The sequence below is a fragment of the Sipha flava genome, unplaced genomic scaffold (genome assembly GCF_003268045.1).
Source record: "Sipha flava isolate LNK unplaced genomic scaffold, YSA_version1 130_pilon_pilon, whole genome shotgun sequence".
In the NCBI taxonomy this organism is placed as follows: domain Eukaryota; kingdom Metazoa; phylum Arthropoda; class Insecta; order Hemiptera; family Aphididae; genus Sipha; species Sipha flava.
This window is the reverse complement of record NW_020271756.1, coordinates 994,463-1,013,198: the sequence shown is the minus strand read 5'-3', so window position 1 is coordinate 1,013,198 and position 18,736 is coordinate 994,463. Positions and strand designations below refer to the sequence as shown.

At 35.1% G+C, this 18,736-nt stretch overlaps 1 protein-coding gene across 1 annotated transcript; it reads right to left on the bottom strand.

The window, feature by feature from the left end:
- Positions 1 to 3,003: 3,003 nt before the first annotated feature.
- On the bottom strand, positions 3,004 to 5,907 carry LOC112694490. The gene has a single exon (XM_025569965.1). It carries the CDS (start codon positions 5,483 to 5,485, stop codon positions 3,563 to 3,565), a length of 1,923 nt encoding a protein of 640 aa, XP_025425750.1. The 5' UTR covers positions 5,486 to 5,907; the 3' UTR covers positions 3,004 to 3,562.
- Positions 5,908 to 18,736: the final 12,829 nt, after the last annotated feature.

The window sequence follows — 18,736 nt, the reverse complement described above, 5'->3', positions numbered from 1 at the left end:
ATCAATTAAATTAGATGCACACATTACGAGTGCGGGACATCGAATGAATTTATATTTACGAAGATATTTTAATCGGGAAAACATGGTAGGCAACCATGTATACAGTGTATCAATGATAAAGGTAACATGAAATATTTCGAACGCATGACCTTGTATGCAATTCGGGTTTTTTGTAATGCATAAAGAACATAAAGTTATATTTATTTTTGATAAATCTTAATTTAAAAAAATTTTGCACATGCGCAACAAAATGATTTTTTTTAAATGGCACCCCACATTTTTGAGTTAAAATTTAAATTATGTGAATTTTTTCAAGCAACTTTGATCTTTAAAGTTTTGCTCTATCTTCAAAATTGACTGATTGAGAATGAGTTAAATTTTCAATTTATAACATTTGTATTTATCGTATTTTTCAATAATCTACTTAAAGTTTTACAAATTTATAAGTGATTTCAAATGAATTTTTCTTAAAAATGAAGTATACTATTATATATACAAGTAATTTTTATTACTTCTATAAAAATTTTAACTCACCTGCGCATAATGCATTAATTGTTCGCAAATATTTAGAGAGAACTTTTAATCATAGATGGATGGACACTCATGGGCCACTACAATGGCCGCCAAGATCACCAGATTTGACACCTTTGGATTTTTTTGTATGGGGATATCTGAAGACAGTTGTCTATTCTAACTTACCAAATGATTTTCAAGATTCGAAAAATAAAATAATTATTACGTGTGCATAGTTAACCGAGGAACAAATACTTTCTGCAACACACAGAGAAATATTGCGACGGTGTGAAGTATGCATTGCAAATAATGGTAATAACTTCGAGCAATTTATACGATGAATTGTATAATGTAATCAAAACTCACCTGTATATAATTTAATTGTTCAATTAAATCAAAATTTTGTTAAATTAAAATAACAGAATATGTGTTAGTTTGTTTAGTTTGTTTATGTATTAGTTGTAATTAACAAAAATTATACCATTTAAAAGAAATTTGAATTAAAATTCTTTTAAAAGTAATATAAATTACTTATACTTATGATAGTACACTTCATTTTTAAGAAAAATTCATATGAAATTACTTTTGAATAAGTAAAACTCAAAAAAAAAAGTAGACTATTGAAAAATACGATAGATACGAATGTTACAAATCGAAAATTTAACTCATTCTCAATCAGTCAATTTTGAAGATAGAGCAAAACCTTAAAGGTTAAAGTTGCTTGAAAAAATTCACATAATTCAAATTTTAACTCAAAAATCGGGGGTACCATTTAAAAAAAATTATTTTGTTGTGCATGCGCAGAATTTCTTTTCAAAATTAAGATTTATCAAAAATAAATGTAATTGTATGTTTTTTATGCGTTACAAAAAACCCGAATTGCATACAAGGTCATGCGTTTGAAATATTTTGTGTTGCCTTTATCGTTGAACTGTATAAAAGCCCATCAAAAACATATATGTAAAATTAGAGCCAAGTTCAATACTATAATATATGCCTTGGTTGTTGACTTCAACGATAAAAGAAGTGAGATCTAAATGGGTGCCATGTTCAATGGTCAGTCCTGAAATTTATTTATAACAACATAAAATATTTTATAACAACTTAAAATATAATTTTTTCTTATAACAGGATAATATATTAAAGCCAAGATCTGACTTGGTTAGTTTTCATATACAAATTATTATTAAGTACCTACTGAAACAGTAATGGAAGAGTGAAGATGATTTTCGGAAAAAAAAAATAAAAACTCACAGCTTTAAAACTTGCGAAGCCTATAATATAATTTGTAACCAAGTCAGACCTTAGGCTTCAATATATTATCCTAAGTTATAAATTTCAGGACTGACCATTGAACTTGGCACCCATTTAGATGTCACTTCTATTGTCGTTGAAGTCAATAACAAAGGTATATATTATACCTATTATTATTATAGTATTGAACTTGACTCTCATTTTACATATATGTTTTTGGTGGGATATCATTACTTTTTGTTTCAATCATTTATACTTTTCCGATTGACTACGTCTCATTCTTTTATGAAAACTATTCATTTATTATTTCTTAATTTATAATAATATTTTACTTACGATATTCACTAACTCCTTATATACTAAATATACTAATAAACAAAAATTAAACGTTAGCGCCGTTAGTAGTTAAAAAACTGTAAAGGTGTGTTTACATTAGGTCGCGAACGCGAACGAATGGAACAAAATTCTACCGAACGAATGTGAACGCATATTCGCTTGACATTCGGCCACGACCGTTTACACTGTTCGGTCGTTCGTGTTCGTCAGTCTTCGCTTCTACAAAAATCTTCGCTCCAATAAAATACAACAAATTTAGTTAGTATCGACACAGCTGCTGTCGAGTAAGGACTATTAATTTTTTGACATTTAAGTGAAGTATAAAGCCTTTTAACCAGGACGAAATTTATTTGTGTTTAATTTGAATATTTGTAATTTTTATAATTAAAATGTCATCAAGTGAAGAAGATGATTTGTTATTAACTACTCCAAGTTTTATGCTCATGAAAGCATTATTGAAAAGAACTTCAAAGACAAGAAGAAAACGTCGATGGTGGACGACTTCGTTGTACAGTAACAGAGGATTGTAAAGTGGAACTATGTTGCTAAACGATCTACAAATCCATACCTACAATTTCATAATACATCTATATAATATTACGTTTATTTGCATTAATATAAATAAATAAACCAACCGTAATTAAATTATACTTAAATACTTAAATACGATGTGGTTTTACAAATATAGCGATAACATTATACATCGATAGTATATAATAACTTAATAAATTAAATGTCTATATCGACAATATATTACATTATAAATAATGTCATAAATAGTTAAATATTGTTTTACTCTCAAGCGATATATAATACAATATCAATAAATAATAAATTAAAATAGCTTGTTTAAATATTATAAACATTACATAAGTACACATGAAATTGCTTGATAGTGTGTTTGCGTGTATACCAATTTAATAAATATTAAATCATTATAAATTAATGCGGAATCGAAACCGTTGCTAACAATAATGTTGTACGTGAAATCTGTCGATGAGGACCTGTGTTACCGGGTGGTTTGCTCCTATCTGTACACATGCGAAACGATACAAACACGAGTAAATACTCGCATACAAAATGTCTGATACCCTCAACTAATAAAATCGTACAGCCGATTAATTATGGTTCTCCGTACACGCGCGTGCGCGCGCACACGTGGCATATGCGACATAAATGTACATGTAATAATTATAATAATAATATAGAATATAAAGGGATCCCCGCGAAACGCTTGGTCCGTATCACTTAAGATTCATTTTCTTATTTTACAAGTATCTGCTAAATATCCAAACCGCTTAAATATAAAACTATTCGTACTAATAATATATTATAATAAATATATAGATCGATATAAATTATTTATTATTTAAATTTATTTTTTTTTTGTTTATCGCGTCTTTTTCTGATTTAAATGTTTGCGCGTGCGTCGTCTCGGTGTCGTCGTGTTCTTATCGTGTCACTCGTAAAGCGTGGAGTCCATCAGCGGTTCCCTCTGGAAACCGCGGCTGCCGCAACCATCCGGTCCCTTAGGCATCCTGACCACGTTGTCGGGCGTCACCAAACCTAAGCTAGGGCGCCGTCCTCTGCCCCCGGAGGAGTCAGAGTCCACGGACAGGCGCCTGCCACCCTCGCCCATGGACGACGAGCTGCTCTTGCGCGACCAGTTGTTGTGGAAGCTGTCACGTGGCGAACCGCAACAGAATTCTGACGTCGAGTCCTTGCGCATCATCATGTCGCCGGCACCACCGCTGTTGCTGCTGCTCGTGCTGCACCGCCTCATGTCGTAATGATGGTTGTCCTGCGACGAATGCCTGCGCATGGCCATCGATTGCTGCGGCGGCGGAAGCGGCGGTGGTTGATTGTGGCCGCAGCAACAGCACGATTGTTGCTGCAACTGCTGCTGCTGCTGGTGCTGGTGCTGGTGTTCCGGGCGGTTGGCTAACGAGTAGCGCCGCATGCCGAACGTTTCCGGTATGGACGCGCCGCTGCTGGACCGCGAACGGCCGGAGTAGTAGCTCTCCGAGCTGGAGTCCCAACCGGACGACATGCGTCTGCCGTGGCCGAAGTCGCCGGGTTGCGCGTGAAGCTGCGGCGGTATGTACGAATCGCGGCGCGAGTACACGGAGCCCGTGCTGTCCGTGCCCGAGTCCCGGGACCACCGGCGCTGGTTCCACGACGAGTCAGACCGCATTAGCGTGTTGGCCGATACCTTGCGCTGCACGCGCATCTTCTGACGCATGTCCTCCGACTCAGAGCCGCTCTGGCACGACGACGTGTTGTACTCGTTGTCGAACAGCCGGTTCATCGGCGACTTCTTCGCGGCCGCAGTGGCCTTCTTTTTGGACGCGGGCGCGTTGAGCTCCAGAACGCACATACTCTGCCCGTCCTTGGCCTTCTCCGCAGACCAGTCTTTGCTCATCGCGTTGTGCGCCGATTCGGTGCGCACGAACTCGATAAGCGCGCTCACGTTGTTGCCCATCTCCGGATGCTTGTTGACGAAGTGTCGCACGTCCGACGGTATCGGATTTCCGGGCCGGAGCACGCGAATTAGCGCGATCTCGCCGCAGCCACGGAACAGCTCGGCCACCGTCTCGATGGTGACCGGCTTCTCTTCGGCCAGATTGATGGCCACCACGGTGCGCGACGGCGTGGTCTGGTCGTACGCGGGTAGCGGTTCCTTGCGCCGCAGCTTCGTGCCCGACTCGTTCAGCTCCAGCTTCTCCGACTTCGATATGGCGTACGCGACGGCTCGCCAGTCCTTGGCCAGGTGCTTGACCCGCTTAAACGATGAGATGAGCTTCAGCGACACGTAGCCTTCCTTATTGCGGCGCACGTGCTTCAGAAGGAATGCGTCCTTGACAATGTTCGCGTCCGAGAAGTAAAACTCCACCTGGTCGAGTATGCGCTTGGTGGTCTCATCGTCGGGCGCCACGAACGGCGTCGACTCGTCACCCGACTTGACCTGACCGCCGCCCTCGTACGCCGAGTCGGACGAGTCCGTGTTGGTGATCGCGCCGTCGCCGACCGAAGCGTGATGCCGGCCACCGTCGTCAGTGCCCGAGCCGCTCGAATTGTTCGCGGACGACGACATGCCGTTCTGTTTCAGGGACCGCGGGTAGAACGGAGCCGCGTCGTACGATAGGGATATGTCGCTGTCCACGGACGACACGCTAGCGCGTTTCAAGTCGAAAGCTTTGCCTACGATCGAGACGGGCGCGGTGGCGGTGGTGTTTGCTGACGGCAGAGGTGCAACTATATCTTCGGTGTGGTTCTGCTGCTCGCCAACTGCCGGACCCTGTTGTTGTTCTTCCCCGACAACCGTGGTCGCGATCTCTTCGATCTTCTGCTGCGTTTCTTCTGGTGCTATCGTCGCTGCCATAGTACTTCTCTGTTGCTGTACTGCGCGCGAACGTTCACCTGCACATCACACGCGAGAGCTAGAGCGAAACACGAACACCACGTGACGACGGTTTACTACAAACGTATCACACACACACACACACACGCGTACGCGAAACGGTTTTCCCGCACGCGTCTTATGTCAACGTGAAGAAAAAACTAAACAGAGCACACGCACGTCCACTCGTCGCCCCCCCCGAACACTGTTTTCATGTACGCGACGTGATTCGGCTGCTTCGGCGGCGGCGGCGGCGTCGTCGTCGTCGGATATACAATCCCCCCGGGGATGGCGTCGATGCGATTTTGCGCAGGGTTAAATTTATTATTTTTTTTCCGCGGCTGCGTGACGGGTCGCGTATTTAATCTACGGCTGTACGTATTAAAAAATCAACTAAAACGCTGCCGCGGCGTTCACCTGCTTATATAACATGTGCACCGATCTGTCCAGGGTTATTGGACCGCCGTTGGTTCAATGTCGCCGGGCCCCCACCGCGGCCGTTGCAGCAACCGCCGCCGGCGAAACGTCGGCCCGTCGCGCCGCCGATATCCCGCAACACGGGTTCGAGCGCGTAAACGGAGAGGAGAATATTATCATATCGCATTATGTGTTACGTTTATACGGACGCAACACCGTCGAAAGTGAGAGTTTGCGAGAGACATAGAGACAAAGTTTACGAGAGAGTGAAACGGATGTCGTGTTTTTTTTTTTTTTATCCCATATGCGAATGTAGGTAGCGCGTGCGTGAGTCTGTTGGATTTTTTTTCACGCGTATGCTCGTGTGCGAGTAATTGTCGCTAGGGATGTGTATGTGTGTGTATGTGTACGTGCGCATATTTTTGTGTATTTTATATATTTGGTGCATATTTATTTAGGGTTGCGTCATTAAAACATAATGAACGTGTGTGGGTGTGTGTGTGTGTGTGTGTGTGTGGTTGTACACCATGCGATTCACGCGCCTTTTACTATATTGCGAACGGATACGCGGCCGCGATTGTGGTTACGCGCGCAAATCGTTGTGTAGGTATACACGCTTCACTTCCGATTCGCACTATTCGCACGTTCTTAACGTTGATAATACTCGAGCGTGCGCGCGCGTCCGTTCTCTTCCTTGTTCCGGACACCGCGGCATTGAGACTTTAATATACATGTAAGTGTGTGTGAATGTATATACATTTGTTTATGTGTGTGCACGCGGGGGGACCTTGGTTGTGAAGGTGGCCGCCCGGATCGAGTCTCTCCTTTATTATAATGTATCCATATATATCATTATTATGATTATTAATGCTATTATCGTTACTGTACTGTACTCGAACAAACGCTCCGTCGTCGTCGTCGTCGTCGTCGTTATTGTTGACACTAACCGTGTGTACCTATAAATAATACAGGACGCGTACACGTATTATAGAGGTGTATACGCGCACACAATACTAAAAGGATAACAAAAAAAAAAAAAAATTATATCAACTTTTTTCATTTCAATTTTATGTATATAACGCGCTCGCGCGTAAAGTCCTTCGGACGAATTCGGTAAATTTTTACGCTTGTCTCTTCTCCCCCTCCCCCGATTGACGCGTTATTATTACTATTATATCATCGCTCGGAAATCCGTTTGTGCATTCAGAAACGTAAAACAAAAGAAAACGTAACGCACAGTCTCCATATATATATATATATATATTTGAATGTTCTATTTTATATTTATTAAATAACTATACTTGCTCGAAATTCGCCCTTGATTAATATTATTATTTTTATCCTTTTTCTGTTAAAACAGCCACGTCAAATACATTCGGTGTACCCATCCTTCGCCATACCAACCAATGATATTTTATTGAAACCTAAAATTAAAATAGTTTTCATTACGCAATTCCGAATGAAATGTATGCGTGTATACGTTGTTTGTCATTTTTTTTGTTATTGAAATTAATGACTTTTACGTGGGGTATAATATTTTTTTTTTAAAACCATCCTTTACAAACATTAGTTCTTCATGGTATTTGTATTAACACACTGTTTAGGTACTAAAATATTATACATCTTCGTTTTTTGTAGACGACTTGAACTGAAATTGCTACTACGTTTATAACATAAAATTACGATAATTTCATCACGTTTAAAAAGTAATACAAATGCTGTTACTTAGATTATCCTGATTTATTGTTGCAGGAAAAATACAATTGTTACAAAATAATTCGATCAACCGTCATACGAATAAAATATCGATAACGATATTTACTTATACTAATGAATATTATCTCCGATAATTTATTTATTGATTACGTTATTTAACTTAATAATCAACATAAAGATTAGTTTCGAATTTAACATATTACCCGTGTATCCTTGAAATCGTATTTGAAGTTTATCAAAAATAATTTTGTTATTCATTCTGTTAGGTCACATTTAGTGTCAATTTGTATTTTATATATTCTATAACCATCTATTTTTATACTTCAATTGCGGACTACAATCATACGAGTAAATGTCTAAAATACGTATAGTAGGTGTGTATATTTTTGCGTTTCAACAACTTCAAGTCTATCTAAATAAACCTTAATCTTCTTGTATTGTGTTCTTTAAATTTAAATCCTTGACTTAAGGTTTTTTTTTTTTGTTATCATCGAGAACTGGCTAACATGTTTTTTTCATTCACTCTACATTTTATCACTGTACTTATTTGTAGGCCATTTAACTTTGAACTAACGTTTATACTCCTGTAACGCATTTAAAGTTCAATTCGATAACGCACGAATCACCCTCACAATGCAATTAATTGTGTACACACAACAATAACTTATACTTCAAATGCAATTAAATCATGTACAAGGTGTTCCTCGAGGATTTTTTTTTTAAATTATGATACATATAAGCTTAAGGATTTTAATTTAAATTTTTTTAAAGTAACAAGAAAATTATAAAAAAAACAAAAGATTTACATTTATTAAATTACTAGCGCACACTTTATATAACGTATGCATAATAATATTTATTTTTTATTTTTGTAACTAAAATAATAATTAATTAAAAAAAATAAAAAATGATAAAACTAAATTAAACATGCACAAATGATACATCAATATATATTATGGCATTTTTAGTTTACACTTAATATATGTGTAAATACATAATTTGCCCAATTCAGACGTAGCCCGTATTAGGTGCGGGTACTTTAATATGATTAATATGTGCTAAATATAATTTGAGTATGTCTAGGTCATATTAATAATTCCAAGAATTTGTGCCTATTTGTTTTTGTTAATCAATTTGTGATTATTAATAATTTTTATTTCATCCGTAATTATTGCCGCGACCTTTGCGAACATAACAAACGTGTTCACCATTAAATGTTTTGTAACTGATACGGTCGTATTGAATTCAAAATAATTAATACACTGATTAAGAGCAAAGGCTACCAGGTCATTGTCATGTACCCATAATTCCAAACATGTATTGAGAGTGGCAATTTCTGATCTCATAATCCGATATCGTCAATTCATTTTTATAACCTGCAAACGGGTATAATAACCAAACCAATACATACGTATCATGTATGCTTTCTCGGAAAAAGGCCATTCTGGTATATTTTATTTTGTTTTCAACCGGTGCATTGAAAGGCCCGAAAATTCAAGTGCGATTTAAGCTTTCGAAATATTTTTTAGTTCACTACAACCATGAATACACAATCAGGGGCGGGGGTGGATAGGAATATTTATAAGTGATATATAGAGTACAATGAATACTTGACCAATAATAAATAACAATAATTTATTTAACCAATTTATTGAAAAATAAGTACAACGCTTAATACAAATAATTAACTAGGTATCTTTATTTAAGTACCTATAAAAATTCACTATTCAAAAATATTAATTATAATAGTAATTTAACATTTTTTTTTTTCATTTGCAAACTTATTAATGACTTCTTAAAAATACGATTTCCAAATATTCCTATACCTCGGCTTATCTGTATATTATAAAATCAATGGTTATAGCTCGGTTGCTTGGTCACATCCTCGGTCGTATAAAGAACCGTGATCACAACCATTATCGTGAAACATCCTACTCATACAAATAATTTATAGGTATTTATAAAATTATTATATATACCTATACAAAAAATATTAAATAAATCTGTAAAAAAAAAAACAAGGGGAGGATGTAGGGCGATCACCCCCCTCCACAGATCCGCCACTGTACACAATAGAATACAAAAGCCAAGCAAATTATGTAAAATGCTTGATAACGAAAGGAAAAAAAAAAGGTTGGTTATACGATGTCTTGAGCTTTTATTCCTGATTCGTGATCACATATTAACACGTTCAAAGTGAACCCTTAAGTGAGAATAATGCATTATCATAACGTATTAACAATAAAAAATTAAAAGTCTTGTACATATTAAGATAGTCAGAACATAGTTTTTAAGTTATTAATTTAGTTATTTTTCTTCTTTGAAATTTAACATCGATGTTCTTTTGAGGTTTTTATTGTGTATTTGCAACTCGCATCTCTTGTGTGAACAGGAAAAATACAATACTTGATTCGTAAAGCGTTAACGATGATTTTTTAAATTTTTTTTTCTTATCGTTAAATACTTAATATTTTTTTCCGTTTTTTCACTGGTTAAAAATAAAGTGAAAGTTCACGTCTAATATTATTTAGTTATTTTGATAATAAACACTTACAAATAAGTACTTACAAATAATAATTACTAATTATAAATGCAATTTTCATTAAAAATCCGAATTTTAAAACGTGTTTATAACAATGTACAAATTATTATCATAAAAATAGAATATTATTAAATCCCGGAAACGAATTTTTGTTGGTCGTTGGCTACCGAGATTCGGGCGATAGACCGTGTTCTAGAAGCTTTCAGGGCCATTGAGTTTAGAAAAATGACCAACGGTAATCGTTATTTAACATTTGCCATCGACTAATTTTTTTGCAAAGTTAAAACGTAGGTATTACAATGAACGAAATGTAATATTATCATAAGTCATCATAGATCACCAACGACGTATTGATATTTCTACATGGCATACTCTCCTTAATAAACTTTAAGATTTATTACTTAATTACTTTACAGTGACATATTAAATTACATACATAATTATGTATTATATACATAATAAGATATTACTTCGTAGACGTTTATTTAAAATATGTTGTTAAAGTAAATAGAAAAATATTAATTTTACTACACAAATATGCATACATTGAAAAAATATCCTGGTTTATTATAGAAAAGTTTGCAAGAAGTCTACCATCTGAATCTGACCGTATTTCGAAATTAAATAGTTTTGTGTTTATTATTTACCAAAAACAAGAAATATAATACATATTAAGTATAATTAAGTATAACCAAAAACTGATAAACCAGTTACAGATTTTTCGAAGGTTTAAACGTGACGGTAGATGTAGTTAATTGCCATATCGTTCGATACAAATCTTATATATTTTGAATTAGTATATTCTTCGAGTATACAGAAATTGTGTTATGGAACGCTGGTTGAACAATAATGAAAACAATTAGCACAGCAATTGAGGATGTACGTACTTTTATGCGCAGAACAAAAACAACTCGCAAAAACCATCTTTATAACATATTTCTTCAAGAAACACATTGTTGAAAAACGATCGGTACCGGTATTCGTTTTATTTTCGCCTCATTAGCCGACCTCGTACAAGGATATATCTAACGCCAACACGTTTCAACGAAATACATGAAGTTACTGCTTATAATAAACTCTATAATATATTATACCCCCCTGTTTGAGAGTAGAATAAAAATGTATTTTTCAATACCATTGGTCAAGGTAATCGAATATACCAGATGACAATGAAATCCGAGTACTTATGTGTGTAATATATATAATATTATATAGTTTGTAACATTAATATTCGTCCTACAGAAATCGAAAAATGATTGCAAATTGGAATATTAACCAACTAATTTTGTAAAAGAAAATATGTTCATAATAAAATTAAATTATATGAAGTTGCTATTTCGAAAGATATTTGATCAATTCAAAACCATGATTGTTCAAATCACATTATAATTATCATAAAAGAGTTTATCGTAATCAATCGAATAATCTGATGTTAGTACCACGTGACAGTTGTTTTAGGTAATTTATTTGGTGAATGTGATCGGTGATGTGTATTTAACGGTACATTTGGTATAGTAAAAGTCGTTCTCAAGGGTGTTTTTTGACATAAATAAATATTTAGATACTGGGCACGAATATTGTTAACGAGAAATTAAGCACCTGTCAACGAAAAAATTAAAGCACCGGTGTTTTGCTTTTGATAGATAACTCGAATCGTGCTATTGATGTTAAACTTCTTCGATTTTTAAAAGCCATTAAAGCCCATTACCGCAACACAAACTTGCTTCCATCAGTCTCTATTCTGTGCTACTGTTTCTCTTTTTCGTATTCTAATCTCTGCTAAATTCTTCTCCAATTTATCAAACTACCTTTATTTTGGCCTACCAAGTGGTCTTTTACTCTAAGGTTTCCATTTTAAAACCACTTTCATAAGACTATTTAATCTCCATACAAGACCGGCCCAAGCTATTCTTCTATATTTTAATACTACTACTATGTCTGGCTCTACACAACAATATGAAAAAAGAATTAATATAGAAATACAACAGTTATATAAAGAGCCAGACATAGTAGCAGTATTAAAATATAGGAGAATGGTATGAGCCGGTCATGTATGGAGATTAAATAGTCTTATGAAAGTGGTTTTGAAATGGAAATCTTAGAGGAAAAGACCACTTGGTAGGCCAAAATAAAGGTAGTTTGATAAATTGGAGAAGAATTTAGTAGAGATTGGAATACGAAAAAGAGAAACAGTAGCACAGAATAGAGACAGATGGAAGCAAGTTTGTGTTGCGGTAATGGGCTTTAATGGCTTTTAAAAATCGAAGAAGTTTAACATCAATAGCACGATTCGAGTTATCTATCAAAAGCGAAACACTGATGCTTTAATTTTTTCGGTGGCAGGTGCTTAATTTCTCGTTAACAACATTTGTTTATTATTAGTTCTTTGATGCTTGCTTTGACTTCTTGACTATCTGATCCCAATACAATAATATCATCTGCGTACGCTAGTATTCTATATTGCCTTCTGTTCTCTTCCAAGTTTAACCCACTATATTTGTTCTGAGTTTTTCTAACTACATTTTCTATTGCTGTATTGAAGAACATTGGGGATAGGGCATCTCTCTGCTGAAGTCCAGTCTTAACTTCAAATTCATCTGATATATAATGATTGAATCTAACTATACATCTGGTTTTACTCATACATAATTTGATCATTTTCACTATTTTTGCTGGTATCCCAAAGGTTATAAGTGCATTCCATAGGACTTCTCTATTAATTGAATTATATGCCTGTTTATAGTCAATAAATAGTAGATGCAAATTATTGTTGAATTCATAATACTTTTCAACTAACTATTTAACAGTGAAAATGTAGTATATAGTAGATTTACTATTCATAAAAACACATTAGTAGTCTCCAATGATATCTTTTGTGTAAGGTTTTATTCTATATAGTTTGAGACCTGACAATACTTTATACATTGAGTTCAGCAGCAATATTCCTCGGTGATTTTGGTAGCTTGACCTATCTCTTTTTTTGTATATTGGACAGATTATTGCTAGTTGCCATTCTTTTGGTATTTCTTCTTTATGTCATACATCTTTAATTAATTTCCCTACTTCACTTATTAATTCCTCACCTTCATATTTTAAGAGTTCTGCAACTAAGCCATCTTCACCTAGTGATTTATTGTTTTTAAGTGTGTTTATAGTTATTCTAATTTCGTCACTATTGAGGTTAAACGACGAAAAGTTTGTAAAAGTTTATATTTACTGTAAATAAGGTATTATGTATCCAATACTCGTAGGTTATAGTTCAGAATTCAGGTAAGAAATCTATACGACTTGGTTTTCACAACACTTGTGAGTTTATGAAATGTACATCAATGATGTCTCATAGAGAATGGGAGTAGCAGAAAATGTTTAGCCTCTTTTCTATTCTTAAAAATGCCTTTCAAGGGTCAGGAAAAAAAAAATTGATTGGTTTTATGTAAACCTATATAATATATAGGTACATATATATTCAGTAACGCATTTAGAATACATATACCCCGAGGCAAGAATATTTTATTGCCACCCTTCCTCCACAACTTATCGCTACTCTTTACAATCTCAGATCTTCCCTTTCTACCTTCAATTATTGAAAAATATGCCCCTTCCTTATTTTGAATAACATATTAAAATGTATATCCTAAGGTTTAACAGTAAATAATTTTAAAATGTTTTGAATTAAAACATCATAACTAATGACATAAGTAAACTTTATTAAATAGTTTAATTACAATTTTTTTCTTGCCTACGCAAGTAGATAGGTACAAGAGAAAACCATAAAAAATGAGTATATGTTACACCTTATACTATAGAATATATAAAAATATACTTTGAACGCGTATAGTAATAATTCGTTTTATACGTTATCAATCCTATTCATATCACATTCAACTCAAAATGATTTGATACGATAAACCGGTTTTCGGAAAATCATTGATTCATCCAAAAATGTTATGCAATACACGTTAATCAATGCTATACTTTTTGTGATAAAAAATTAATAATATACTCAATAACACTTCCACCCCTAAAACTTTTCAAATGATGCTACTGAGGGAATTCACCCCCATAAACCTTCGCCCCTCTAAATATGCCACTGTATATATCGATCGATGAATCGCGATCATGTTTTGTTTCTATGATTTACATCAAACATATCATTATATACAAACATTATTTTAAATAAAATAGCGAACGGCTATTTTGACGTGCCCGAATTAGGCAGTTATTAATTTAATCGCTTTCAACAGGCTATATAGTGTAATGAATAACTTAACATGTTAACAGCGATAACTCATCGTCTTAAAAGTATTGATACGGTTTTTATTGGGCATCAATTAATAGTTATATTATATTCATTATTAATAGCCACTGGCTTCCAGGATTAATGTTGTAATATTCGAAATTTAATTATAAAATGAACTATCCGCACTCATATAGTTGAGATTAAAGTGTCCCAATGACCTTAGCCTTGAGCCACCATCGGGTTAGCGAGCACGGTTATCCAAAAAGTCGTTCCGTTTGGCCATTTAGGATTGGATTTCAGGAAAAATTCTTATTTTATCCCCATTAAATGTCACTACTAGAATAAGAGACAGTTGATCATTCTAACTCTGTTGAAATCAGTTGATATCACTATTTACATTGTAGTTAATTAACTATTCCTTTTTACAGATAATATAAATTTATAGTCGTAAACGAGTGACAGGTATGATTATTATAAATCGTCATATTTGTGAAAGTATTAAATGTAATGCATTTTTTGTTCGTCGATAAATATTGTGATGTCACACCCTCTAAAATGCAACAAATATTGTTCAAAATGGCTTAACATTTATAATATGCAATGCAAGTGCATTGCACTTTTATTATGAAAACGTGTATTGTACATTCACGAGAATTTGAGTCTTTGAAATATGATAAAAATAACACTGAAAGTAAAAACAATTTAAAAACTAAGTCATACATCAAACAAGCATAATATTATATGATTCAGGAAGATATCGTGTTTGATGCGGTATAGATACTTCCTCGAAGAAGTTATTGTGTAATGTATTATCGACATTGTGTGAAATTGCAATAAAAATAGCATATGCAAATTAAGTATCATAATAATGGCACTCGTTAGTATTATTATACATACTGGTGTGAATATTGGTGTTTCAAACACGTTTTTGCAACGTAAATAAATTAAACGTTCATATTCAGGTTAATTGTTTATGGTAATGAATATACACAGGAACATGTTATTTCTTGACGAGATCTATAAGTACTAGGACATTTTTTTTAAAATCATGCGTTAAATGTCAAAAAAACTGAAATATCAACCGGATACTGAAACCTAGTATTTGTCCTTTGCTCCTTCACTCCTAATGATACATTGATATTTGTTATATTTTTGAATAGGTACTTCATGATTTATACACCTCGTACAGATCAGTATAGGACATGCGTACGGATATAATATACTCGTATTATTTGTATATATTTGTAAGCAATAACAAAACATTACATTCTAATTTTTAACGATTATTTAGCTATGACAAATCGTTATTGAACAATATAGCATATGGGTGAGTTTGTATTCAATTTTTAGGACCTAGAAATACATTTTAATTTAATATATGATTATTATAATTCGTGAGTGTAATAAATTTCGATGTATTGTTTGCGAGGGTTTTTAAGATTTTTAAATTATAATCGGTAAAAGTTGTAAAAAATAGATCAAATTAAATTTTGAATAGCATTTTCTGTTTTCTGAATTAAAAAATTCAAATTTTATTGATAAAGTAAAGGAAAATATTTTCAAAATTTGTCATTAATCGCAAAACTCATCAACTACTTTTGAATATTTGTACACCACTGAAGTATTTACATTCACTCAGTTAAGTTAAACTTGAAAATTAAGTAACGCTATTGAAAAACCGATCAAATTTCAAAATAAAATTTAATCGTGTTTATTCGAGGTTTTGAAGTTTATCATATATGCATCCTCGTACATAATGTATATATTGTACAATATAGTGTTTTTTTAGTTTCTGCTTGGGACGCTCGCGAATAAAATTACGTACGCTCACGTACCGCTCGAATTCGTCAGCGACATCGCAGGTACACTACAAAATAATATTATACCGCATACTCGTAAATGTGTCCTACTCCAGAGACGGTGTGACGGGGAAAAAAATAATAATCAAAACGATAATTTAAATACTTTGACCTACAAGCAGTTTATGGTCATTGTACCACAATAAAATATAATGCATTCAGTTTTAGATGTATTTTTTTAACAATAATATACCGGCAATGCCAAATAAAAGTGCACACACGGCATAAACAAAGGATACCGGTTTATAAAAAGCGTACACGAACAAAGAATATACTACATATAATAACGTATACTTGATACGAATAGAATACGGACGCGCATCGATAAAACTGATGGAATACCCATGTGTAGACTTGATATGAAGTCGTAGTCGTACATTGTTACGCGGTAATACATTTCATACCGCGTTTGTGGACACGCAGACATCGCACTCGCACCCGGAAGCGTTGCGGTAAAATATGTATAAAAACAACAAAAAAAAAAAACATTGAAACGCGTCGCGTATAAATATGCCTTTACGTCGCTCGTTCGTGTGGATTTCCTTGGGGCCGATGGCGTGCGTACGCCGTGGACACTGGGAAATGCACTCAAACGTTTTTGTGTTAATATTAATATATGTATGGTGTGTGTGTGTGTGTGTGTGTGTGTGTGTTTCACGCTCGTAAGTATATAAAACATTATTGTAGTGTAGATACAGTGTGCGTTTACATGCGCGCGCGCGCGGACCGATTAAATGCGAAGGTAGCGGCGCGCGCCGTCCGGCAGCTGTGGCGGAGAGGAAGGAAACGCTCGGAGAATGTGCGGCGACATTGGGCAAAATAACGATTGTGTCGTTCGAGTCATATATTTATTTAATTTTATTTTTTTCCTATTTCCTAACTCTTTGAAATCATAATGGTTATATTTATTATCACGCGGAGCTGTGTTCAACGGCGAAACGAAAATTGTTGACACGATGGACGAGAACCGAGGATCGCGACAGGAAATTATAATTATTTGGTGTTTCCGCCTAAAGCACGCGTGATCGGATTTCCATATTATCAAAACGGCTTCCACCGGTCTACAATAACGTTTTCGAAGAATCTATAACGTAGAGGTTTTATAGATCACGATAGTGTTTTGAAATCCTACGCGATAACTAATTTTTATCTAATATCCACGTAATATGTGACGGTGTATTATGTTTGATTATTTTATCATCAAATTGGATGATATTCTGGACATAAGTGCACGCATCACGTTACTTTTATTTTAAGTATATATTGTTTTTCGACATGTAGACGGCGGGCGCACATTATTACTTACAGGCGTCTTAAACATCCATTAGTACAACATTGTTTGTAACATTATTGTAAAAATAATACGCGGCCCATCGTTGTCACTGTGTTAATAGATTGTGTTGGAAAGAGAGAACCCCTGTGTTTTTGTGTATGCGAATTTTTTTTTATTATTTTACAGAAAAAAATCTGATTTTCTTTAAGTTCACATTTGCATTTGCATTACGAAGGACTTGTGGAGGCTATGGAAAACATAGGACGTGAAACACATTTTGACAATTAAGTCTTTTAATTGATATGGTTATATGGTGGAAGACAGATATCACATTATTATGTAGTGCCCTCACGATGCCGACACGTGTTCAGCTCGAATCTCCGAGACTCTGACGCACCGCTGTCATCGGCGTAAACTGCAAAAATGCACGCAAGACCTATTTTTCTAACCTTTGGACGTCGTGTAGAGCAATATCGATGAGTTCATACTAATGTGCGTCGTAATATGAAAAGTACCTGATGCACACCACGAATTCCAAAAACAGCGCGATAGGACCGCTACTACGACCTTGTCCGAATCGGGAAAACAGTAGATTACATGTACAACAAACGTATACACGAAAGTGTGCGCGCCAGTTCATGTATGTACGTGTACCTGTACGCGCGCGAGTGTGTGTGTGTGTGTGTGTGTGTGTGTGTATGGAATATACCTCATCGGTATATCATACGTGTACCGCGTATTTCTCTTATTTTTACATAATAAATATAATAAAATGTTTATCATATATTATATATCGAGCCAATTATGGTAAAAACTACTAGTGGCTGATGATGTCTGTTACCCGATGCACTTGACCTAGTTTTGAGCCAGCCGCGTACGTGTACCACCTATAACGCGTGTTGTACACGAATATTGTGTATCACCGCCGCTATGCAGCACAGCCGGTAACCGCCGCGTGAACCGTCCGCGATTTGAACTCGCGCTTATGGTTCGTCATCATAATATCGTGCATCGTACGAACATGCGAATAATTTCATCAAAACGCGTTTTCATTTATAACTCTATATTATCTATGTAGTGATATTTAATGCTGCGAGTGCAAAACGTAAGACTTTTCGCAGGGAAATCAAAATCCTATACTCACTATACTCCTCCGTTGTGCACGCTACGTTTCACATCACTATTT

Coding starts and splice junctions, on each gene's coding strand:
- LOC112694490 (XM_025569965.1), bottom strand. CDS start 5,485: ATGGCAGCGACGATAGCACCAGAAGAAACGCAGCAGAAGATCGAAGAG.